Raw genomic sequence first — 27,640 nt, forward strand, 5'->3', positions numbered from 1 at the left:
GCGTCTGGCTCGGAGTTGTCCTTGAAGTAATTGATTTGCAACAGTTCAATGTGTCACTGTGGTGCCAACTGTGCTCAGATTTCTGGTGCAGGTGCAGTACGATGTGCCAGAGCCATATACGATGGTCTTCCCTCTTTGTAGTGTCACCTGGCCATCTGGAGCCTAATCTTCTTGTGACTGTACATTCTCGTGACCACCACTGCCAGCAACCACGTGAAGTGGCTACATTCCTGCCAATCTTCCTGCAGAAGGAACATCCAGCTTCTAGTGGTCCTATTAAATGATCTTGTTCAAACTCAGTGAGGTCCTGATAAGGACATTTTTGTCACCTTAAAAATATTCTTGAGTAACATCAACTCCAATATCAAAGGTAACTAACATTCACAACCATTACAGCATGTACTTAAAGCAAACCTTATTTGCAACCTCATATTGGTACTACTAGTGCCACTCATATATGACTGGTGCAAAATTTTAATAGACATCATTTTTCAGATGTAGAAACATGCCTACCAACTTTCGTTTGTGTTGCACAACTCTTTCTTGGTGCTGCAATTTTTTTTCCATCAATGTACTTCTTGCCTTCTATCACTGCTGCCAATCCTTGATATCAATGGTGAAATGTATGTGTAAGCTAGGGAATTACTGTACATGCTATGCAGCATAAAAATTATGTTGCCAGCGCTGCATGAAATACTTCCTTCTTGCACTGCTACACTACCCTGCTCCTAAAGCACTCCCCACAAATGCCTCTCAAGTGAGCTCAGTATGAAGACTGCAACACCAATTATCATCATCCCGGAAGTGAAAAATTTATGCAGTTTTGAGCAGGAAGTTCTTTCAAAGAACTATGTGTAAAATACATGAACAAAAAACAGAATTCTGTTCCATCCAGGCTCTAATGAATGTGGGTACCTCACACATTTGTGTCCAATTATAAAGTGGAGTTCTATTTCCTGACTTTATCCAAAATTTTCACACTGAAGTACACACTTGCCTCTTCCTGTAAAGTGGAAAGCTCATTTTCTACGTACAAAAATGTCCTTTCATATAAATGTGTGAGACTGAGTCAAGAACATTTTCAGAAATTGGTGGTTGTGTAATGTTTCAGGTGAAAACAGAAGTTTGATGTAGAAACAGCTACATATGCAACATTCAGTTTTTTTTATTTAATTGATGACTAGTTTCAGGTTACCTGAACCCATATTTGAATCATCCAAACAGACGAAGTAATATATTCCATTATAGTGTGCAAGCTGTTAAGATTGAACATATGAACAGTTGCAGGACAAGCTTACAACTCATTTTGTCCTGCCAATGTTCATACAAAAAACTTGACTTTGATATATGTGCGTATACAGTCTTAACATTGTTTCCACGCTATTATGGAATATACCGTATTGTCTGTCCGCCCACCTGGCTAGCTGTGCAGTTTTCCATGTGCCTCGGTGAATGCAGGATGGTTCCCCTTATTCCGCCTCAGTTATACTATGTCGGAAATTGCTGCGCAAACACTGTCTGCGCAAACAATGTCTCCACATACACGTACACCATAACTACTCTACCCCGCAAACATTTGGGGTTACACTCGTCTGGTATGAGATGTTCCCGGGGGCGGGGGGGGGGGGGGGGGGGGGGGGGGGGCGTTCCACTGGGGGCCGAACCGCACAATAATTCTGGGTTCGGTGTGGGGTGGGGGTGGGGCGGGTTGACTGCTGTGGCATGTTGTGAACAACTGAGAGCTATGGCAGGATGAAGCCTCTCTGTCGTTTCTAGGTCCCCGGTTCAATATACACTACCCAATACACAAACACTATTTTGTCTGTCTGGACGATTTGATGATGGGTTCAGGTAGCCCAACAACAGTCATCAATTAAACAAAAAAAATTGAATCTTGCAACGTTGGTTGTTTTCAACATCAAACAGGTTAACACAAGTTGCTGTTCTGTTATTAACCCAGCTTGCAGGAAATTCGAAAAAAGAAGTATAGAACTGAATTCTGATACTGCATATTTGTACTGTTTGCTGCCTCATTATGCATATTTAGCAACATAGTACTGCATGAATACATGCATGTTTTATGATTGATAGTGCATGAAAACATGGGGCTCAAGTAATCATGCAAGGTAGATGATGAACACTATGTAAATTTTATAAGGTGAGGTACAACCAGTGCAAATTATTTTTGAAATTAAAAGGAAGGTCAGTGTTGGCCATAATATTGATGGTTTATTGATAGTAAAATCGATTTTCAATTACATAGTGATCAACTTCAGTGCTGTGGTGTACAAATTAAACACATAGGCACTGGTAACAAGTTATTATCAGTAACCAAAGTTGAGAAACGATCACAATAAAAATGAGTTATCCAAATCTTTGTATAAACTCTGTTTAAGTGAAGGAAATTAAATGCACAACACAATGTAAATAGAATAATTTGTGGTAATGAATTTCATCAGTTATTAAAATATAGATGTGTAATAGCAAGTAAAAACTCATCAAAAAATTGAAATTGTTTTTGGGGTACAAGGTAATTGAGCTATTTTCAGACATGCTACAACCACAAATTATACATTCAAAACATGCGTTTTTGAGAGATCATCCTTTGTGCTTGCCCAGAAAAAAAGCAAAAATTTATGAACATATTGAATTAAACCAAAAACATCACAGCAGCTAAGTGGTTAAACCATAAGCATAAATGCGGACATATACTTAATGTCAAACTTTGTCACCATTGCTGTTATTGTTTAATGCTTTTCTTATGCTCACCATCGTTGAAGTGTTATTTTAAGCTTGATGAAAGAAACAGACACATGAAAAAACGATTTTACTTCCTCAACTGACATTACAAGCTTATTAGAAATCAGCTCACAGACTTTCTTTATGTTGTGTAAAATGTAAATTTGAAAGAAAGCTCATATGCCACTATTTCACTTCATGCCCTTTATCACTGCTGCCAAACTTTATGATCTACAATGTGTTGTGTGAAGTATATACATGCGTAGTCAGGGTGTATATATAGAGAAGGAAAAAAAAAAAATCCCGGATACCGGTTAAAAATATACTTTCTCCCAGCTGAAAATACACTTTTTCCATTTTAAGTGACCGTATACTTTTCCTCGGCACTCTAAAATTTATCAATACTTTGAATGGTTATGGTTTTATACACCGCTTGTGTAGAGTTCCCTGGAATTTTAAAAAATGAAACTACTGGGAAAAAAACACATTTTGGAAAGATCTTTGATGTGCAGCAACATGTACGCTACATATTTTCTTATTATGAAGGTATAAATTCAAATTTCACCAAACACCACATGTTACTTTCCAAAGCATTGAAATCGAGATTGCGATGCACTTCTGTAAGCCAGTCATAGCCCATGTTACGTGATCTCACCAGCCGATGATGGTAGATATTCAGAGCATACGACACGTGAAGAAGTCAGTCAATAGCAAGGTCACTGTTCAGTAGTGCACACACACAAATAAGAAAAGCTAATAGTTTAAATTAATATACATTGAATTGCTGCAAGAAATGCAAACCTTTCACATATAATATTGGTCTCGAAGATTAATAAGCTGCAAGAAAAGCTAAGCTTCCACATATAATGTTGATCTTTTTTGCATGTGTTACACTTTAAGATACATCGCATAAATGTGCCACTAAAATTTTTAATAACGACATAAATGTCTGACCTTCTGGGCTCAAAATTTTTCTAATTGGCCGTCCTCAAAGTGTTGATTTTTAAAGGAGAGTCAAACAGTCTGTGATCTAAGAAATTCATCGTACATTCTCGCACATAGATCTTCTTGTATAAAAGGAAATTTACTTTGTAAGTAACGCTTTCCAAACCACCATTTTCAATATTTGCTTGCGACCCGTTAGAAATAGGTTCATTTCAGCAGTTGGCAGAGCGCGCCAGGTAACAGGAGTCACTGCCCTTGAGCAGCTACGATGATGCAGGAAGCCATATGTTCGTACGTGTAAAACATTAAAAGATCTTACATAATGTCATTAAAGAAACAAGATGTCAGAGGATACTTCAAGAGCATCAGAATTTCATGAACCATACTAAAATGCATAATTCGGCTTAAAAGTGTACATTCATATCTCGTGTTTGGTTCTTTATTATGACAAAATGCCATATGTGCTAGAAGATAAAAACGTGCACTTGAAATGCAGCGAACAATTGAAACTAGCCAATAGTGTGGAATTAAATTCCTAATTTCAAAGAAATTGACTGCCTCAGTGGAAAAGATTAATAAAAGCCAAATTTCTTTGGCAAACCGAAAAAAATAACTTCATTGTTCTGCAAGGCGGTTAATGCTTGACTGTCAGAAGGGCAGAAATAAAATAAAATCTGAAAATAACACTATATTTTAGCCTTCCGTAATTATGTGAATGTATTTTAATTCATTTGATAGCTCCGGGCCACAGAAATCTGGTTTGTTTTCATTTGAAGCGAGAGCAATAAACGAAGAGGAAACAGCAAAACTACTAAACGTGAACAGTGGTCACGTGGAGACTACCCACCTCCCCACTACAACTCAGACAGCTCTGTGCATCATCCCCAGATCTATGATATTTCCGAACCAGGGCAACATCAACCCCAGATCTATGATATTTCCAAACTGGGGCAATACTAGATTTGGATGCTGGAGACAATAATTAAGGACCAAGGGATGAACTTCATGTCACACCTGATGAGAGAGTTGTGTAGGTTATTGAAAGAAAAAAAGTTGAGAACTGATCCACTTCATCCATATGCTAATGGAAGGACGGAACGAGTTCATTGAACAACTGGAAAGATGTTTAGTTATTACATGAATGCACACCTTCTGACTGACACACATGCCTATCCTCCGGAGTGAGTATTTTCCATTCCATGTTGCACACTAGCACAAGGGTTGTCACAACTCGAAGTGGGAAGAAGATGCCATCACCATTTAAAATGATTACACTGAAAGGAGACAGAAAAGAAGAGTCGGTCTGAGGATTTGCAAGATGGTGAGGGAAATATGGAGAAAGGTCCAGTGAGCAAATACTAAGGCGCTGGAAAAACAGGAAGAGGCAAGTAAAGTGAGTGGAATGTTATCTCAGTACAAAATAGGAAATGATTGAAGTTATCAAGTTCATTACTCCAAAGGGAAAACGAAAACTTTTAACACAGTACTAGTGCTCTTACCAAGTAATTGAGATCACGACACCAATAAAAGCTTCTGACAAGGTCAAAAATTGTGCATCTATGATCACTCAAGGGAATTCCATGAAAAGTATTAATCAAAGCAAGAAAAAAGAGGCAAAGAATAAGAAGTGGAAGGATGAGCAATAAGAGGCGGAAGTCCTGATACCTTATACTCAATGGGCACTGAGGCAAAGGAAACAATTAATATATATTGTGTTTTGCAGTTTCTGGATATTTTTCATTTGAGTATAGTGTAGGGCACAGACATTATTTTAGAAGAGATTGTACGACTGCATTAGGGTGAGATTTATAATCAGTATATCAAGAGATGCTGTTTGGGGACAGCAGGCTTATGAGGGAATGGGATGTGATGTTGGTCCCCATCTTCAGGTTGTTGTATGGAAGAAGAACAGAAAAGAATAATGGTAGTTTTGGCAGGGGTGAATCTCTTCACTGGGGGCAGAGTGGGGGCACTGCAAATTTACCTGGACAGAGGAATTTCATTTTCCAGGCAACCACACATAGTCCAGTCATGGTTGGTCAATTAAGTTTATTGTTTAATGTGTGGGAATTCTGGACTGAGATACGGAGGCTGGAGGAGATGTTTCCAGGAGTACAACAGAAAGTTGCTTGGGACATGTGCACAATAAAAGCAGCAGATGGAGGATGCGACTGGGATGGTATTGCTCCAATCCAGAAGAGCAAAAGGGGGATGGATAGATACTGAAGGTAGAATACACTTGGAAAGCGGCATGTTGAACAACTAACACAAGCTTCGAGAGATTACTACGGAAGTCGTGAATTACGCCAGAGTCTCAGATAGTAAACTTGGACTTGGCACCAGTACAAATATGTATGCGACTTGGCACCAGTACAAACATGTATGCAAGTACTAGATGCATGAATAAGATGACAATACTACTCCAATCACTACACAATGTGGGCAATTAAGTCTGATCTCACTGTCACCTGAGCTGTATCTGAGGGCATTGAGGAAAATGCAAGGACAATTGAAGAGCTGACATGGAAAAGAGTGTAAGTGCTAAATCAGTCATTATTCAAATTTTGCATTGAAAATGTCCTGTGTGATACCGCCAGTGGCCTGGAGAGAGATCTATGTCCAGAGCGACTGCTTGTAGTTCCCACTGACGCCACTGGATGGCATCTGATGTAACTCCAGGTTGTTGGCATGGAAAAGGATGCATGTGCCATTCAGTATTCAGTAAGAGTATATGCTACACTTAGTGAAGCCTGAGTGTTGATTTATATTCACTACTCATTTAAGTGTGTTTTGATGCTTACTGAAGAATTATAGAGAGCTAAGATGTCAAGGAACATCCCTAAAGTGAAAGAAGTGTATAAATCTCCAGACAAGGTATGTTTCAATCAGTTCTTTGTTAAATACAACTACATAATCAACACATTGTTTGCATTAAACTCCTTCAATATTGTTGCTGATTACGCTGTGTTCATTCTATCCAGGGTTCCTGTAGATGCCGATATGCATGCCAATCATTGATCAAGAGTGACATCCAGAAGCTGGTTGAGGATTCTCTCATTTAGCAAAAGATGCACAAGGCATGTATTTAATGAGTCGAATTCAACTGATGAACATTGCAAGAAGATGCCATGGGAGATATGAAGATCCAGCAGACAGCAGAAGACAAGTGTCAGCTACGTACACTATTCCATCACGGCAAGGTACCTTTGGGTCTGTAACAATATCTTCTTAGATGTTTTCGGAAACCAACTTCTCTTAGAACATTTAAAGAAAGGAGATATAGTGTTCAGGGATGTCCAAGGCACTTCCGCTGCATCACACAAGCAAAAATATAATGCCACTGACATACATAACATAAAAGATCATGTACGATCATTCCCAACAGAAGAAAGCCATTATTTGAGGCAGAAGTCAGCAAAGCAGTACCTCAGTCCTGACTTAAACATAATTGGCTTTATCATGCATTCAAGGAAAAATTTCCTAAAACACATATTGATGGTCAATTTTATCACAGAGTCTTCAAGAGAGAATTTCCCAATCTGCATTTTTGATGGGCGAGAACAGATACCTGCCGTATCAGTGAAATAAACGCCAGCAGTGGGGCGTCCATATTCGCTGCAGTTTCTGCAAAAGAGCTTCACCTCAGGAAAGCTGTAAGACTTCTTTCTGCTCCCATTAAATCTAGTCAATATCCTTCGAGCATCATAGCGACTGTAGCTATCAATATGCAACAGGTTATGTTCATGCCCACTTTAACACATAGTAACATGTTTTATATGCACCAGCTATCAAATTACAACTTGTGTATTCATGTGGGAAATTCTGCAGTCATGTGTATGTGGCACGAAGGAATTGGAGGTCGTGGAGGTATCGCTATTGCATCATATCTTTTAAAGGTTCTGTCCAATCAATTGACACCTAAGCGCCAGCTGGAAATATGGTGTGACAACTGCGCTGGTCAGAATAAGAACAAGACGGTGTTGCTGGTTCCAATGTATCTAGTAGTGAGAGGATACTATGATTCCATTGAACTGAAGTTTCTGGTCTCTGGGCATTCTTATACACCTTGTGTTCAAGATTTTGGCGTTATTGAAAAACGAAAACGTGTTTGCAAAGCCATGGTGCCAAAAGAACTTCAGAGTGTAGTGAAACTGTCGCAGTTACACAATCCATTTCAGGTGGTGCCAATGGCAAAATCGGATTTCTTTGACGTCTTCCATGCCTGTGATGAGTTTATAAACACAACAGCAATACAGATCACTAACAAATTGTGGATCAAAGTGTCTGTGGCAGATTTACTACAAATTAAAACAAAGAAAACCTTCAATGAAATGGAAGCATCATACTATTTTCAAGAAGGGACAATATGAGGAATTAGAGAACAGGTATGCCTTCAACAATAAGACACATGTAATGAACATCAGTGATTCCAAGAAAAAGGATTTATTGGCTATGTTGGATTACCTAGATCCAAAATATCATCAGTTCTACAAGGACATCTGCTCTTCATAACTTTTTATTGTTGTGTATGACAATGACTTCAATACCTTTTGTTAATATCTATAGTGAGCACTGTTCAAAACACACAACTAAACTGATTGCACCTAAAAATTACAAGAAATAAAGCATTTCTGAAGTTCCAGTTATATTTTCTTAACTCCTGAAAAATTTACTTTTTGGCACTTACACCCTTTTCCATGTCAGCTCTTCAATTACCACTGGAATTACAATTAGTAGCAGAGCTGAGCAGCCAGAACTTGCCATTCTACTAGCAGGGTGCTACAGTGGGTCTAATGACAGATAATGCGTGGTTATACATGTCAGTAAGGATACCAGTAGCAAGCAAGCATGCAGTGTTTATGTGTTACATAGTGCACACTTATCTGATGCATTAACGGCAGCAAGAAAGTTCGTGTAAATGAGAGAAAAAGGGGTGTTACTATTGACAGAAGACAGGGATCAACACATGGTGATAACTGGAGGGGGAGGGGGAATGTTTCAGCAATGTCAGAGCAGGACAGTCACCATATGCCCAACTTGCGAGATTGCAATGGGTGGTACCACATGCAACATGCAACTGTTCAGAGGTAAAACACAGGGACATCGTTGCCAAATAGAGGTGATAGAACCAGAGCCGTGTTTTCAAACAGTGTGTTTACACTGGGATATACTCAGTGGACAACAAGGTAGTAGTGGTTGCTAGATGCTATGAGCAAGGGAAGATCATGAGGGCAAGACATTTAGAATTGTGAAGTAATGGACTGTTACTCAACGGGACTACATATTGATAGTGACCGGGCCAAGTATCTCACGAAATAAGCATCAAATGAAAAAACTACAAAGAACGAAACTCGTTTAGCTTGAAGGGAGAAACCAGATGGCTCTATGGTTGGTCCGCTAGATGGTGCTGCCATAGGTCAAACGGATAATAACTGTGTTTTTTTTTTTTAAATAGGAACCCAATTTTTTAATACATATTCGTGTAGTACGTAAAGAAATATGAATGTTTTAGTTGGACCACTTTTTTTCGCTTTGTGATAGATGGTGCTGTAATAGTCACAAACGTATAAGTACGTGGTATCACGCAACATTGCATCACTGCGGACGGTATTTGTTTCATGATACATTACCCGTGTCAAAGTGGACCGATTACCAATTACGGAAAAGGTTGATATCGTGCTGATGTATGGCTATTGTGATCAAAATGCCCAATGGGCATGTGCTATGTATGCTGCTCGGTATCCTGGATGACATCATCCAAGTGTCCAGACCGTTCGCGCGATAGTTCCGTTATTAAAGGAAACAGGAAGTGTTCAGCCACATGTGAAACGTCAACCATGACCTGCAACAAATGATGATGTCCAAGTATGTGTTTTAGCTGCTGTCGCGGCTAATCCGCACATCAGTAGCAGACAAACTGTGCGAGAATCGGGAATCTCAAAAATGGTGTTAAGAATGATACATCAACATCGATTGCACTCGTACCATATTCCTATGCACCAGGAATTGCACGGAGACAACTTTGAAAGTCGTGTACAGTTCTGCCACTGGGCACAAAAGAAATTGCGGGATGATGACAGATCTTTTGCACGCGTTCTATTTAGTGACAAAGTGTCATTCACCAACAGCAGTAACGTAGACCAGTATAATATGCACTTTTGGGCAACAGAAAATCCACGATGGCTGCAACAAGTGGAACATCAGCGACCTTGGCGTGTTAATGTATGGTGCGGCATTATAGGAAGGAAGGATAATTTGCCCCCATTTTATGGATGGCAATCTAAATGGTGCAATGTATGCAGATTTCCTACGTAATGTTCTAACAATGTTACTACAAAATGTTTCACTGCATGACACAATAGCGATGTTCTTCCAACATGATGGATGTCTGGCACATAGCTCGCGTGCGGTTGAAGCGGTATTAAATAGCATATTTCATGACAGATGGATTGGTCGTTGAAGCCCACACATTCACCAGATCTGACATCCCCGGATTTCTTTCTGTGGGGAAAGTTGAAGGATATTTGCTATCGTGATCCACTGACAGTGCCTGACAACATGCGTCAGCGCATTGTCAATGCAGGTGCGGACATTATGGAAGACAAACTACTCGCTGTTGAGAGCAATGTCGTTACACATATTGCCAAATGCATTGAGGTTGATGGACATCATTTTGAGTATTTACTGCATTAATGTGGTATTTACAGGTAATCACGCTGTAGCAGCATGCGTTCTCAGAAATGATAAGTTCACAAAGGTACATGTATCACATTGGAACAATCGAAATAAAATGTTCAAACATACCTTGTTGTTGTTGTGGTCTTCAGTCCTGAGACTGGTTTGATGCAGCTCTCCATACTACCCTATCCTGTGCAAGTTTCTTCATCTCCCAGTACCTACTGCAACCTACATCCTTCTGAATCTGCTTAGTGTATTCATCTCTTGGTCTCCCTCTACAATTTTTACCCTCCACGCTGCTGTCCAATGCTAAATTTGTGATCCCTTGATGCCTCAGAACATGTCCTACCAACTGGTCCCTTCTTCTCGTCAAGTTGTGCCACAAACTCTTCTTCACCCTAATTCTATTCAATACCTCCTCATTAGTTATGTGATCTACCCATCTAATCTTCAGCATTCTTCTGTAGCACCACATTTCAAAAGCTTCTATTCTCATCTTGTCCAAACTATTTATCATCCATGTTTCACTTCCATACATGACTAAACTCCATACAAATACTTTCAGAAACGACTTCCTGACACTTAAATCTATACTCGATGTTAACAAATTTTTCTTCTTCAGAAACGCTTTCCTTGCCATTGCCAGTCTACATTTTATATCTTCTCTACTTCGGCCATCAGCAGTTATTTTGCTCCCCAAATAGCAAAACTCCTTTACTACTTTAAGTGTCTTGTTTCCTAATCTAACTCCCTCAGCATCACCTGACTTAATTCGACTACATTCCATTATCCTCGTTTTGTTTTTGTTGATGTTCATCTTATATCCTCCTTTCAAGACAATGTCCATTCTGTTCAACTGCTCTTCCAAGTCCTTTGCTGTATCTGACAGAATTACAATGTCATCGGCGAACCTCAAAGTTTTTATTTCTTCTCCATGGATTTTAATACCTACTCCGAATTTTTCTTTTGTTTCCTTTACTGCTTGCTCAATATACAGATTGAATAACATCGGGGAGAGGCTACAACCCTGTCTCACTCCCTTCCCAACCACTGCTTCCCTTTCATGTCCCTCGACTCTTATAACTGCCATCTGGTTTCTGTACAAATTGTAAATAGCCTTTCGCTCCCTGTATTTTACCCCTGCCACCTTTAGAATTTGGAAGAGAGTATTCCAGTCAACATTGTCAAAAGCTTTCTCTAAGTCTACAAATGCTAGAAACGTAGGTTTGCCTTTCCTTAATCTTTCTTCTAAGATAAGTCGTAAGGTTAGTATTGCCTCACGTGTTTGAACATTTCTACGGAATCCAAACTGATCTTCCCAGAGGTCAGCTTCTACCAGTTTTTCCATTCGTCTCTACAGAATTCGCGTTAGTATTTTGCAGCTGTGACTCATTACACTTATAGTTCGGTAATTTTCACATCTGTCAACTCATGCTTTCTTTGGGATTGGAATTATTATATTCTTCTTGAAGTCTGAGGGTGCTTCGGCTGTTTCATACATCTTCCTCACCAGATGGTAGAGTTTTGTCAGGACTAGCTCTCCCAAGGCCGTCAGTAGTTCTATTGGCATGTTGTCTACTCCCGGAGCCTTGTTTCGGCTCAGGCCTTTCAGTGCTCTGGCAACTCTTCACACATTATCTCATCTCCCATTTCATCTTCATCTACATTCTCTTCCATTTCTATAATATTGTCCTCAAGTACATCACCCTTGTATAGACCCTCTATATATACTCCTTCCACCTTTCTGCTTTCCCTTCTTTGCTTAGAACTGGGTTTCCATCTGAGCTCTTGATATTCATGCAAATGGTTCTCTTTTCTCCAAAGGTCTCTTTAATTTTACTGTAGCCAGTATCTATCTTACCCCTAGTGAGATAAGCCTCTACATCATTACATTTGTCCTCTAGCCATCCTTGCTTAGCCATTTTGCACTTCCTGTCGATCTCATTTTTGAGACGTTTGTATTCCTTTTTGCCTGCTTCATTCACTGCATTTTCATATTTTCTCCTTTCATCAATCAAAATTCAATATTTCTTCTGTAACCCAAGGATTTCTACCAGCCCTCGTCTTTTTACCTACTTGATCCTCTGCTGCCTTCACTACTCCATCCCTCAAAGCTACCCATTCTTCTTCTACTGTACTTCTTTCCCCCACTGCTGTCAATTGTTCCCTTGTGCTCTCCCTGAAACTCTGTACAACCTCTGGTTTAGTCAGCTTATCCAGGTCCCATCTCCTTAAATTACCACCTTTTTGAAGTTTCTTCAATTTTAGTCTGCAGTTCATAACCAATAGATTGTGGTCAGAGTCCACATCTGCCCCTGGAAATGTCTTACAATTTAAAACCTGGTTCCTAAATCTCTGTCTTATCATTATATAATCTATCTGATACCTTTTAGTATCTCCGGGATTCTTCCATGTATACAACCTTCTTTTATGATTCTTAAACCAAGTGTTAGCTATGATTAAGTTATGCTCTGTGCAAAATTCTACCAGGCAGCTTCCTCTTTCATTTCTTAGCCCCAGTCCATATTCACCAACTATGTTTCCTTGTCTCCCTTTTCCTACACTCGAATTCCAGTCACCCATGACTATTAAATTTTCGTCTCCCTTCACTATCTGAATAATTTCTTTTATCTCATCATACATTTCATCAATTTCTTCATCATCTGCAGAGCTAGTTGGCATATAAACTTGTACTACTGTAGTAGGCGTGGGCTTCGTGTCTATCTTGGCCACAATAATGCGTTCACTATGGTTTGTAGTAGCTTACCCGCACGCCTATTTTTTTTATTCATTATTAAACCTACTCCTGCATTACCTCTATTTGATTTTGTATTTATAACCCTGTATTCACCTGACCAAAAGTCTTGTTCCTCCTGCCACCGAACTTCACTAATTCCCACTATATCTAACTTTAACCTATCCATTTCCCTTTTTAAATTTTTTAACCTACCTGCCCGATTAAGGGATCTGACATTCCATGCTCCGATCCGTAGAACGCGTTTTCTTTCTCCTGATAACAACGTCCTCTTGAGTAGTCCCCACCCGGAGATCCGAATGGGGGACTATTTTACCTCCGGAATATTTTACCAAGAGGACGCCATCATCATTTAACCATACAGTAAAGCTGCATGCCCTCGGGAAAAATTACGGCTGTAGTTTCCCCTTGCTTTCAGCCGTTCGCAGTACCAGCACTGCAAGGCCATTTTGGTTATTGTTACAAGGCCAGATAAGTCAATCATCCAGACTGTTGCCCCTGCAACTACTGAAAAGGCTGCTGCCCCTCTTCAGGAACCATACATTTGTCTGGCCTCTCAACAGATACCCCTCCGTTGTGGTTGCACCTATGGTACGGCCATCTGTATCGCTGAGGCATGCAAGCCTCCCCACCAACGGCAAGGTCCATGGTTCATGGGGGGGGCAAACATACCTATGTCCTGTAATTTAATTTAAAAAACTTACCTATTACCAACTGTTTGTCTAAAATTGTGAGCCATATGTTTGTGACTATTACAACGCCAGCTATCAAAAAGCGAAAAAAGTGGTCCAAATAAAACATTCATATTTCTGTGTTATAAGCTGAATATTCTGTGCCCACTGGATGTATTGTTACTAACTTTGTTTATCAACCGTTGCAGTGTCATCAGTAAATACGGTAAGTTTATACTCATCCACAGTTAAACTCAGGTTATTGACACACAAAAGAAAGATAAGGGTCACATTTACTGACCCATAAGGTACAGAACATTTAATTAAATTACTGAACATTTAATTAAATTATGCCCCTGACATTAATGTACATGATGCACACTGTTTACGATACTCTGCAAAGGATTAATGACATTTAGTGCATATGTAAGGACATCACAGGCACCCAATTGGGGAAAAAAGTTGTAAATTTTTTTCTTTTAATAAGGCCTAAATATTTACAATTTTGAATGAGGCTAACACAAACAGGCAGGTAACTACTACAAACCATGTAATTTGTGGAAAACAAGATTGACACTAAGTTAATAACCCAAAACACAGTATGGAACAAACATTTTTACTCCAAGTAACGTGAGTTAAATCACTCTCAATGAACCAATACAGAACAGTCTTTACGAATATGTGCAATCAGATTTACACAATCTAAGTCTAGTTCTATAATAGTGCTATTACAGTTGTAATTAGTATCAGCATAACGGGAGCTTCAGTGCCAATATATGAACTGCAATCTTGCTCTGTAGCAGAGCAATGACCATCCTCACATGATGTATTGCTGCAATCCTTGGAGTCACAGTAGCCACCTCATACAAAGATACTCTTGGCACCACACACTGCCATTTTCTATGTCATGACATGGGGGGGGGGGGGTTAAAGCCAGAACCAGTTTTGCATAATATTCAAGGAAATTTACCTCTTTTGGAGATCCATAAAATGAATTGCAAAATGAAATTCAGATCTGAGCTGTGCAGGTCTTCATGCCTCGCTGTGATTTCCACTGGCTTACTTATTTTTATCTGTTAAGAGTACTTTCTCAAATGTGATTAAACGTAATTTATTTTTAAAACTCTGATAAATGACTGACAACAGCAGCACAAATTTAGAATTGTTTTATTGTGACATACATCTCGATTTCCAAATAACACAAAAATTCAGTAAATTATGCGTACATATGAGTCACTCTTTTGTCGAGAAAAGTGTTTTTCATATATTTTTTTTATTTTTAAGGAAAAACTAATAAAGCAAAAAGCCAGCCAAACAACACAGCACATTATGTCCTTTGTCTTTCTTAATAGTTTAAGATCAGAATAAAAATAGTTCATCACCTGATGTAACCAGTCTACTACAGGTGCAACAGTAACAGTGCACATGTCGGTTTTGTGTCTATATAGAAGAATGCTTGGCAGCTCCCAAGCAAGCACTCTAGCTGGGAGACGCTTCCCAAAGGCTGAGCCTGCTTCAAGATGGTCATCTGTGCTTTTCCAAGCAAGGCAGAATAAGTCAGTATTTTTAAAATTTTGAGTCAGAGTTGATGGACAGCACTTACAACCAGGAGAAATATCAGTGTTGCTGACAAGACACATAAAATAGTACACTCACTATCCTAGCTTCCACACCTAATAGTTTCTTCCTCAGGGAGGAGAGAGGAATATATTGAGGAAGTTTATAAAGGGATGGAAAGTCCCTCAGATCCCAGGATGACAGGGACCCACCTATTGTGAGGATGAGGGGATTCTCCTTTTATTTAAATGTATTAAAGTAATAACTGCATAAATATTTGAATTCATGACAAAAAAATAACTGTCAGATTCAAAACTGAAAATTTCTAGATAAAGTGTGCTTCCATTAGTAACACACTCTGATTCCTGTAGAATGCCATAGATTGATTCACAACCAAACACAAAATTCTCATTTCCTGACATTCTGTGATACAATGTCAAGAAGATACAAAATTTCAAAATGCTTCTGCATAAATTGGTTGCTACTTTGATGTTAAAATTCAAATATCTCCTTGGTGTTTTTGAGGACTTCTCTTTTTGATATAATAACTGTTACTTTGACACAATTAATATTACTAAGGCACATACACAACACACACCAGACATAAAAGACGAATAATTTTGTAATAATACGTACTAAGTCAAAAATTAATAATATGAATGGGTGATTTACAGATAAATCTTTGATGAATAAGGAACTAATTCAAATATCACTTACAGTTTCAGAGGAATAGCAAGTCCTTGATCTATCAGCTTCTGATTCAATGTATTCCATACTTCTGTTGTTGGGTCCAATGGTCCTCCCTCAAAAACATCTTTTACCCAAAGTTCAACAGGAAGTGAATTGTTTTCAATCTCTCCCTGCAAGAAATATTTCTTACATAAAGCAGAAAATTATTGCTTACAAAGGTATATGGGCTTAAAGAATTTGTCAAGACTTACCCGTTTAGTGATGTAAAGCTCTGTGTAATTATGAATAAGATCTGCGAGATGTTCACATGCTAAACTTGGCCACTGAGATCTATCTCCAGCTGCTTTTATACCAACTAAGTGACAGGCAATTGCACCACTGTGTACTTCAGAAAATCGAGGATCAAGTGCTTGAATGCAGTTAATGGGAACCTTTGCGTAGGTTGCAAAATCCGTCAGAAAAACCTGGAAAATTTGTTGCAGTCAGGTCAGTAACAAAGTCTGATAAGCACGTTTGGAGGGTGACGGGCGGAAATAATCACTGTTCTGTAGATTATCAGCTTTCGTACCACAAGCTTTGAACAAAGAGAGAAATGTCTGCTTGTGTCTGTGTATGTGCGGATGGATATGTGTGTGTGTGCGCGAGTGTATACCTGTCCTTTTTTCCCCCTAAGGTAAGTCTTTCCGCTCCTGGGATTGGAATGACTCCTTACCCTCTCCCTTAAAACCCACATCCTTTCGTCTTTCCCTCTACTTCCCTCTTTCCTGATGAGGCAACAGTTTGTTGCGAAAGCTTGAATTTTGGGTGTATGTTTATGTTTGTTTGTGTGTCTATCGACCTGCCAGCGCTTTCGTTCGGTAAGTCACATCATCTGTGTTTTTAGATATATTTTTCCCACGTGGAATGTTTCCCTCTATTATATTCAATCATGTTCATTTTATATTTGATATGGGGAAAACACTGGAAACCCAAATCTGGATACCATGTGGGAATCTGAACCTCATTTGTCCCAAATGTGAGCCCAGTGTCTTAGCTGACGTACCACCTTTTTTGGTATTTTATACCTCTACAGTGGCAAAGACCACTATTAGGGATGTCACAAAGTGGAAATGCCGAGTGCAGTATATCCAAATTTGGCTCTGTGGTAGGCTTATGAAATTAACTGATGGGGACTGCTGAACTCTGAAGCTTACTATACAAACCAATCATCAGATATTTTATCACTATTTTAGAGGTCTTATAATGGAAATAAGATACAGAGATCAGTGACAGAATGATCCACCAAAATACAACAGAACACAGGTTTCAAATATTATTGATTTTGAAAAGTCCTGGCAGATTAAAACTGTGCACCAGACTATTATACTGGTATCATTACCTTTCGCAGACAAGTGCTCTACTGGCTGAGTCATTCACGCATGACTAACGGCTTGCCTTTGAAGCTTTACATCTGACAGTACCTCTTCTCCTATAGTTGGAAGTCCTACGTGCATAGCAGAAGTACTCCTGAAAGAAAGGATATTCTTGAGAAATAGATTAGTTACATCCTTGAGGACATTTTGAAGGCTGGAGAAGAAGTACTGATGGAAATAAGGCTGTGAGAGCAAGTCATGAGCTGTACTTGGATAGTTCACTTGGTAGAGCACTCCACTGCAAAAGGCTAAGGTCCCAGGTTTGAACTCTTCTTCGGCACACAGTTTAGACCTACCAGGAAATTTCAAATCAGTACACAGCATACTGCAGAATGAACATTAATTCTGGATTACTGATTGTCACTGCTTACCTCACTGACTTTTGAGGTTCTGAACAATATCAGCCAACACAGCATGACAAGACAACCTTAACAGTGCAGACAATACCGTTCTCCTCAATGTGACTAACAAGCTACATCATGTGAGTGACAGCAAGCAGTTCATAGCTTAACTTAAAGCAGTCAATTGAATAATTTTATTTATTATTATTATTATTATTACTAACTTAATAAACAAATAGTCGACTACTTTGACAACAGGAGTAAAGCCAAAACAGACATATTGAATGGATTGGTGAGATTAAAACTGATCTGAAATTGGCAGGAATTACACCTCAAGATGTATAAAACTGGAAAACCTTCAGATCCAAAATTCACAAATGGCAAGCTGGCCAGGAGGTAAAAACCACAGAAAAAGATTGGAACAACATGGTCCCAAGAGAAAAAGGAACCCCACAAGAAGAGAACAAAAGAAATATGGGCAGAAAGGAAGGCAAATGCCCACCTCTAACTACTTTGCATAGTCCCAATGGGCTTATTCACAATAATAATAATAATAATTATTATTATTATAATACAATTATTATTATTATTATAAAATCAGAGTTGCTTTTTTATAGACAGTGAATCTGTTGCTCCACTACTTGTATAGCTTTAAACACTTGGACTATAATGAGTATGTTACACATCCCATCATCTGTAACTTCTAAAGTTTTTAAATGTCCCTGACAAGGCATTAAGTTATCACAAACATAATCACTATGTCATAAATGAACAATTTTGTGTAAAATATATTTACACTGAGGACTAGCATAATGCGAATGATTTTCACAACTATGACTGTGGAGGTCTTCTATCTAAGACACCTAACTCTATTTCTTATTACTATTTAGAATATTATGAAGACCTTGTACTGCCAACAAAATACGTGAATGTAACTGTAAAAATTACTTTAAGTTTATTGTCAGCTAATATATAAATATATTTTCTGCTTATTTTGAACCACGAATAATAAAATCTTTGCTCCTTGTTATACACATAAGAAATTACTAAGTACAGAACATTAATTCTTAGTCATACCAAAGCTTCATCATCTGTGATGTTTGTAATAATTCCTCGACACCACAATTTATCTGCAGCATTAAAAACGCAGCATTTCTCTCCTTCTCCCCATGAAGTTTCAATACCGATGGATGTGTTATAGTACTCCTGTAGCTCTTTCATCAATCTGTACAAACAAAAAAGCAAACTATGTTTAATGTTCTTTCATACAAGCATATTACAACTATTTTGCAATCATTCACTGACATGAAAACAGGTTTTCATGCCTACAGAGAAATAAGCTGAGTTATCCACTGTCTAATGAAATCAGCACTGTTACTAACACTTCTCTATCACTGACATTGACATAATATCTGGTAGCACATGGAAGTGGTGCCATTTTGTGAAGTCTCCATGACTTTACTTGGGCTGACTGACTACTGTACCACATGGCACATAGAAAATTGCTGACAATGATGACAGAGAAAGTGATCAAAGCTCGAGTTTACACAAAAATCCAACACGACAAAAAATCCATGACACATTTATGGAAAAATTTACCGAAAATACAAAAACTGTAATCAATTCAAGTTTAAGCTGCAGATTTTTGGCATTCTGAAGTATCTGTTACATGAAATCCTATGAGAACCCACATTAAAAACGTATAATGAATGAAACAATGTAATACACTACAAATGAAGTATGTATGTTTATCCTCATATATTTTCAGGTAATTTTTTTCTGTTATATAACTGCTACAGCTTTCCCTTCATTCAAGGCAAGTTAGTTTCCCTCACTTTAAATCCATTACTAGTGTAAAATTTCAGTTGCTATGCACTTCTGCTTTACAAATGACAAGTTTCTCTAACTGTGCAGGTATTATTCCATGTCATGACCTCAAATAAATCTCAAGTCTCATTTCATGTGGTGAGTAACAACCAATTAGAACAATGATGCTTTTTCATTGTTTCATAAACAAAGGTTTCTGTGACAAAAGCAAAAATATGGGCATCATAAATTTTCTTCCCATTGTTTTGTGGTAATATGTCCAACACTCCTATTCATTCTGGGACGATATAGATTTCAGTAGCATTAAATTTTGGTTAACTTCCCCGTTGGATTAAATATACAGAAATTTCTGTACCCTAGTCACCTGGAAATCGAAAGCATTTGTTAAGGCAATTGTACTACCAAGTTTAGTAGCAGCTGAGTAACTCAGTGTGTGTGTGTGTGTGTGTTTTTGTTAGAGAGAGAGAGGAGTCATAGATCATACTGACATTTAAAAACAGGGTCTGTCATTTGAAATATCTTTTCTGCCACTAAAATTCATCAGAGTGCCAAACCTGTTCACAGAATATAAGTGTCTTACCTCTACTGGTTGTTTGTATATATGGTGTTCATGCATTGCATATTAGCTAGTGACTTTCAACAACAAAATGTATCTCTTGCTAAAAAGAGCAAATGCACTGGTCTACTCTGTTTTACATTAAGTTTTTTGCTATGCATTACTTTCATAATCACACTTTATATTTGCATAAGAATTCACTTCTATCAACCTACATCATTAATAAATCTTGAATACCTCATCAACTAGTGAAAGTTATTTCTCATCAACACTACTATAGCCATATCTTAAACATTGGATTAATTTCTTTCGGTATGGGGAAACCAGCACATGAAAGCATGCTGGAACACAAACGAATATCTTATCTCCCTTATTTCTTTTGCTTCGCCACATTTAGATTACTCAAAACTCAACACACACGTTCACCTCTGCCAAACTTTGTCATTTCATTCCTTGTATTTCTAACTTCATTCCTTAACTACATTTCCAGAACTGTCCGATTCCAGGTTGTAAATTAAATGAACAGTACAAGTATGAGCTGTTCTGGGACTATGGTGTGAGTTTCTATCTTTCACAAGGAATGCTCCACCAATAAACCTCTCACATTAAGTATCTAACCACATGCAGTGAGCTACCTAAAATTGCCCATCATCAAAATCCGTAGTTATGTAGCATCTATTTTACTTTATGCAAATGTAATTTATCTTCACTTTCTGCACCAACAACACTGCAATAAGAGGTAAATCCCAATATACCAATTTATGCAAATTAATGTAAGTTAAAAAAATTAAATAAATAAATAAAAGCACACACTCAATGATGACAGAACTGCAAGGCTGACAGCACTGTAGGATAATAATTGCCAAAACACAGACACTTGGTACCCAGTTTAACTGTTATGGATGAATGAAAATGGCAATTACAGAGTCATACATTGATGAAATGGGTATGGGTTGTAAAAAAAGATCAGGTAAATTTCAGACACCTAAGCACATTAACTCCTCAGCATATTTATTTTAAACATTGTAATATGTAAATAATTTTATTATATTATAATAATTACTTTTTATCATTAGAAAATGGAATTTAATAACAAATATTTAATAAGGAAACTAAAGAACCATATCATAAATCTTGAAAACCAGAGAATGAAATTATTACATCACTGTTTCAAAAACTCTTAATACAATTATGTACTTGTCTTTTCATCCATGCTGAGAATTTGATTGTATGTTACAAAAGTCATGTTTAGATTGCTTTCTCACAGTATATATATTATCAGTGCTGGCAAATTTAGACCAATCAGATGACTAAAATTGGTTTCTGAAGGTAGAAAAACTGCTGTACTTTAAGGGATGTTCCTTCATATATCTTCAAATTATCTTCTCAACAATAACAATACAGGAATAAAATGAATCCTTCAATGACTGTTTTGACTGAAAAGAACAAATGCATTTCAGAAAGTTATTTTCACAAAAAGGTAGATATTCTTTCCCCGTTCAAAGTAAAAGCATCATTTTAAGTTGCACACTGAAAATATACCAATAGTGAAACTAAGATAGTACAGAAACAAAGCACCATTGTTAAAGTTGAAGCGGTATGATATTAGACAAAGTGCTTCATACAGAACAGCACAACAGAGTACTGGTCACCCTGTGACTCCAGCTCCATGCAAGATCCACATGACATGGCAGTTCCATCCTTTATGACCACAGCAGGCAGTTGTCGAGAGCTGCAGCACCTCTGGGTTGTTATCGATACTAAATCCCTCCCCTCTTGAAATCGGTATCTAGGGTTGGTAATGGCTGCGTTTGTGTTACTGCTGGTGTGGTTGGGTGGGAGGTATGGCATAATTTCTTGCCAAGGAATCAAGCAGCATACCCTCATCTGGACTGGCCAACTATGATGGCTCAGCATGGCACTGCAGGGGCAATGATGTTGCCAACATCTCAGAAGTATAATGCTGCTCCAGTATAATCGATACTTGAAGAGGCTTGGGTGGTGGGAGCAGCTCTGCGTCCATGGCTCTCACACGAATAAACAATTGTTTGCTCCCTTATGAGTGGACTAATGAGGGTGCAGGTTGTACCGGTGAGTGGGCAGTGTGGAGTTATGGTTAAGAGGTGAGGTAGGTGAATTCTGGTGTATCAGGTGGGTCCATGGTCTGGAGGAGGTGAAGGGGGGAGAACACTGACTGTGAATGCAGTCACGACCAGAGTGGGTTCTGGTGATGGATAAGGAGATAAGGAGTTAATGACTGGGTGTGTCATCCAACAGCAGACATCCCCTATGATAAGCCCTTGCCCCCCACCCCCCGTGCCAACTGAACATGGGGCCTAGACACAAGGCACCCTTCATACAGGCAGACATGTACTTGGATTGGGCATGCTGTACAAAGCGTAGGTTGTAGGTGGTCTAGCAACATACCTCATGCAAGATTTTGGATAGACTGTGTCAACATTGTCGTTAAGGTCTTGGGCATTTGAGCTTCACATGTTCTGACAATTCTTTAGGCCTCTGGGTTGGAGGCTTGGTGGAAGGGGCAGTGGTCAGGTGTTCAATGTTGTTGTTGTTGTGACAGAAAGTCTTAAACTGCGAAGATGTGAACTGGGGACCTGTTGTCAGACATCACTGTCTGTGGAGCTCCCTCAAAGGCAAATATTGTAGAGAGGGTACAGATGGTAGCATTGGTGGTTGTTGACGACATACATGCCATAATGGGAAAGTTGGAGAGAGCATACATCACCAGTAACCACATAGCTCCCTGAAATTGCCTAACAAAATCAATGCATACCCTCTCCCATTGGTGGTCTTGGGGTGGTCATGGAAAATAAAGTTGTGACATAGCCACCTGGTTCAGGGATGCAAGCCCAAAGAAGGAATGCGATGGCAACTGGGCATTCAGACCACCCAATGGCTAGTGTTAAGAGGTCGCTTGTGGCGGTGAGCCTGTATCACATTGCAAAATAGTTGCGAAATGTTGCGTCTACTTGTTCTGGTAAGCGCTCCGGCCACCAAGACCACACTGCTAACAAAACTTTGTGCATAACTAGGTCACAGACCAACACTCACATACAATCAATGAGAATGCATCTAGGGTTTGTTGCAGGTGCTGATTGAGCACAAAACAGTTTTGTCAATCACACTTCTGTTGGGGCAACAGGAAAGTAGGAATAGGTGCCTGCAGTGGTTTGTCCAACAGTGGGGCATAGCACACTTTGTAGTTATATCTGTTTAAAAACAAAGTCCACCACTGGAGCTGCTGCACTTACTTTTCTGGGAGCTTGGACCAAAATCCAAAAATCGATCTGCAAACAGTTGTGGTCATGAACAGACGGAATCTGCTGCCATACAAATACACAAGAAACTTCTTGACACAAATGTGAATGTTTTGGGGGTGTAGGTGATTGGTCTTTCGAAGCTGACCAACATTTTAGAGGACAGAACTGCTGCAATCCCATACAGGACACATCTGTCATGATACTCAATCACAGGTGCATAGTATATGGCATCTGTTTTAAGACAATCCTTACAGCATTGAAAAGCCTGTTGACAGGATGTCAGCTACACAAATTTGATGCCCTGTTTGAGCAGCTGACTGAGCAGACGAGATATTTGGGCTGCTTGAGGAATGAACTTCACATAGTAAATGATCTTGTCAAGAAAAAAATAATTGTTTGCGGTTAGTGGGCGCTGGCATATTTATTATTGCATCAAAATCGTTGCATGTGGGCATAATACCCTTGCTTCTGGGGCTGTGCCCAAGGGGGAGGGTGGGGGCAGAACTATGTGCACAACCACATGATAAATCAATGATCCTTCATAGGAAACTTTACAATTCTGACACACAAAATTGCACTAGACTGAATCCTGAGTTTCCCCAACATATAAACAATTTGAATAACTTACGGGAATGCAGATGAGTAATGTCTTCGACAACTGCCAATATGTCTGTATCGTTTCAACTATTTACATCAACTGTGAAGACAGATCCAAATATCAGTAAGTAATGAACTCTTAACACATTGGTGATATGTCCTACCACACCGAACTGGACTCCAGATCTAATATTTACAACCTTCATTAGTCTTCAACATTTACATTTTAGAATGTCCGTTTTCTCTGAGGTGTTCATAATGCTTCGAAGAGGCATCACCAAGGCATGAATGCACATGTCCAGTAAATGCTTCTGCACTCACCACGCCACGCCTTGTCTTGCCTTGCCCATACTGTTTCATCAGCGTGACCATCCTTAGAGGAACACAGATCATTCTCACGAATGACACATGTTACACTAAAAAATCTTAAAATGCTCCAAATTGAAATTTTAGTGAATTTATTTCTTGTTTCTATATTAAAGCAGTTGTCTTAATCCTTCAACTGCTGTGGATGAGATTAACTCGTCGAGCACTGCCACTCCCCAAGCGCTGAGGACATGTATAAACATGGCCCCTGGGGTTTCCTAAAGCGCTACTGACATCTTCACGTGTTCTGTTCTGCCTACCTCTCACTGCTACAGAGGAGTTACTACCATATCTTGACGAATAAAAATGTTCTGAGCATTTACCATACAAAATATGTGCCTCTATGCATGTTACCACTTGCAAAAAACCTTGTTTCGATATCTTTAACCATTTATGAAATATGATAATTGTTATGACTCCATGATTTATGATGCGCAGGGCCTGAATTGGGGTGCATCACGTAGGACCATCAGTTGGATATAAAAATCGATAACTTGAGCACAAAATGATATATTGTTCTGCTCTCAGTTTTAAATAAAATTTCAATATCTTATTCACATTTCATACAAAGCAATGATAAGCTAAAATGAATCATATCAAAAGTTTACAAAATGCCTTTTAACCACTGCAAACTCTTTAAAATTTTGTGGAATTTTTTACTTAATTTGATGCAATCCAATAACTATGGCACATAATGAAAATAAATTCAGTTGTTTATTGAGCAAATATGGCAGACTGACAGACGTGCAAAAATCAAGTTTTTTCATCTCATAAATTTCTTAAAATCGGATGATAAGTGTTTCATAGTGGCTTTAATACCGTCTTCAGCAGAAGTAGCAGCTTTTGGTAAGTAGTATAGCCATAACAAAGCTGCTTTCAGCACAGAATGTAAAAAGCATAACTGTAGCACCAAAAGGGTTAATAAATTACTTTTATTTCTAAATGCTCTTAAAATCTTGCTCTTAAAATTTGTGGAAAACCAGCCGATACTTCTTATAAAATTCCTCTGTTGTTGTTAAGGCTATTGGAACTTATTATAATACTTGGGTTTTCTGCTAAAAGGAACTAGTTCTACTTGATGTGCAACACATGGCATATGTGAACCAATATCGACCCTTCTAGAACTACATTAACAAATATTAAAATATATGCTCACAACCACCTTTTAAAGCGCTAACGCACTAAAACTGCTGCATTCTGAACGACCAAGCCTTGACCAGCAAAATTATTCTACAACACCATTATAAAAGAGATACAGATAAAAGTATAAATAAAAATATAAAAAAATCGTACTCACTTCCCTCGTAACCGTGCCTTTCCAAAAATGTGATTCATCATCTACTGTCCAATCGATAAAATAAACTAAAATGATTTGGTGCATACAATCTTTGAATACTGGCAGTGTTACAACAACTATTCACATGCTTCCTGTACCAGTACATCTCCAGGAACAATCTACCAGGATACAAATATATAAGCAGTGTAACTGTTTGTGTTAGTATCTGAGTATTTCATGTTTTTGTACTCTTTTTATCAGCTAGTACAAAATGGATATCAACGAAATTATTCAAATTCCTGTGGGCCCACCTCCCTGTGGCTTGTAACTTTGGTTTCTTAGCCCTCAACATGCATCTCCTCCATCTCTCAACTACTTCAACACAAAAAGAAATACTTACTCTGACAATACACCCTCCACGGCATACAATCTCACATAGAAGCAGCTTGGGCTCTCTAAAGCAAGAACAGTCACTCTGAGGCGGAATGGATCAGTATTTTCCTTTATCTCTGTGTCTGGAACCACATCAGTCACTTCTGGCGGAGGTTTATTTTGTGCTGCAGCAACTTCTTTTGGCTTTACTTTTGAGATCACTCGTTTTTCAGCTTTCTAAAAACATCATAAAATGGTGTACTATCCTTAAATATATATACTGACTAGTGCAATAAGAACACTATCACCAATATTCATTCCAACTATTTTGGATAGTAAATTTTCAAACAGATCATCACAGATAAGTACACTGTAGTTTTTCAGGTAAGAGATCAGTAACGCTGAATTATCTTCATACTGTGCTGCAGATACATAGATAGCGATGGATCTAACAACATGAAATAAAATATTAAGCACAATTACTTCAGTCAGAAAATCTTACTGGGAAATGAAATGAAGTTTTATGAAAATAAAATAACAGAACATGGAACTATATGAACAAACCGTACATTTCTCCTTCACTTAAACAGTAATTTCTTTAGTTAGGTCATGAACAATCTAATGCTGCATATTTTACTGAAGCCTAAACTATAATGGCATCAAAGTTAACCCAATTTGGAGCTAAATGTGGCAGCATACCATTGTAAATATAATGTTTATTATAAAGTTTTGATTTCAATAACCATTCATGAAGAAAATAAGCTGGTACATATGTACACTCCTGGAAATTGAAATAGGAACACCGTGAATTCATTGTCCCAGGAAGGGGAAACTTTATTAACACATTCCTGGGGTCAGATACATCACATGATCACACTGACAGAACCACAGGCACATAGACACAGGCAACAGAGCATGCACAATGTCGGCACTAGTACAGTGTATATCCAACCTTTCGCAGTAATGCAGGCTGCTATTCTCCCATGGAGACGATCGTAGAGATGCTGTATGTAGTCCTGTGGAACGGCTTGCCATGCCATTTCCACCTGGCGCCTCAGTTGGACCAGCGTTCGTGCTGGACGTGCAGACCGCGTGAGACGACGCTTCATCCAGTCCCAAACATGCTCAATGGGGGACAGATCCGGAGATCTTGCTGGCCAGGGTAGTTGACTTACACCTTCTAGAGCACGTTGGGTGGCACGGGATACATGCGGACGTGCATTGTCCTGTTGGAACAGCAAGTTCCCTTGCCGGTCTAGGAATGGTACAACGATGGGTTCGATGACGGTTTGGATGTACCGTGCACTATTCAGTGTCCCCTCGACGATCACCAGTGGTGTACGGCCAGTGTAGGAGAACGCTCCCCACACCATGATGCCGGGTGTTGGCCCTGTGTGCCTCGGTCGTATGCAGTCCTGATTGTGGCGCTCACCTGCACGGCGCCAAACACGCATACGACCATCATTGGCACCAAGGCAGAAGCGACTCTCATCGCTGAAGACGACACGTCTCCATTCGTCCCTCCATTCACGCCTGTCGCGACACCACTGGAGGCGGGCTGCACGATGTTGGGGCGT

General features: G+C 38.9%; 1 protein-coding gene across 4 annotated transcripts in view; it reads right to left on the reverse strand.

Annotated features, from left to right (window-relative positions):
• LOC126237147 (uncharacterized) overlaps positions 1-27,640 on the reverse strand; it is a 518,724-nt gene that overhangs the window by 66,983 nt on the left and 424,101 nt on the right. For all 4 annotated transcript variants that reach the window (XM_049946992.1, XM_049946991.1, XM_049946990.1 and 1 more), the window contains exons 18-21: positions 26,092-26,300; positions 18,866-19,013; positions 16,287-16,499; positions 16,063-16,205 (exon numbers count right to left, since the gene is read on the reverse strand). In XM_049946992.1, coding sequence (XP_049802949.1) covers positions 16,063-16,205; positions 16,287-16,499; positions 18,866-19,013; positions 26,092-26,300 — 713 coding nt within the window. The remainder of the gene's footprint in view (positions 1-16,062; positions 16,206-16,286; positions 16,500-18,865; positions 19,014-26,091; positions 26,301-27,640) is intronic.

Source organism: Schistocerca nitens, chromosome 2, assembly GCF_023898315.1.
Source record: "Schistocerca nitens isolate TAMUIC-IGC-003100 chromosome 2, iqSchNite1.1, whole genome shotgun sequence".
Classification (NCBI taxonomy): Eukaryota; Metazoa; Arthropoda; class Insecta; order Orthoptera; family Acrididae; genus Schistocerca; species Schistocerca nitens.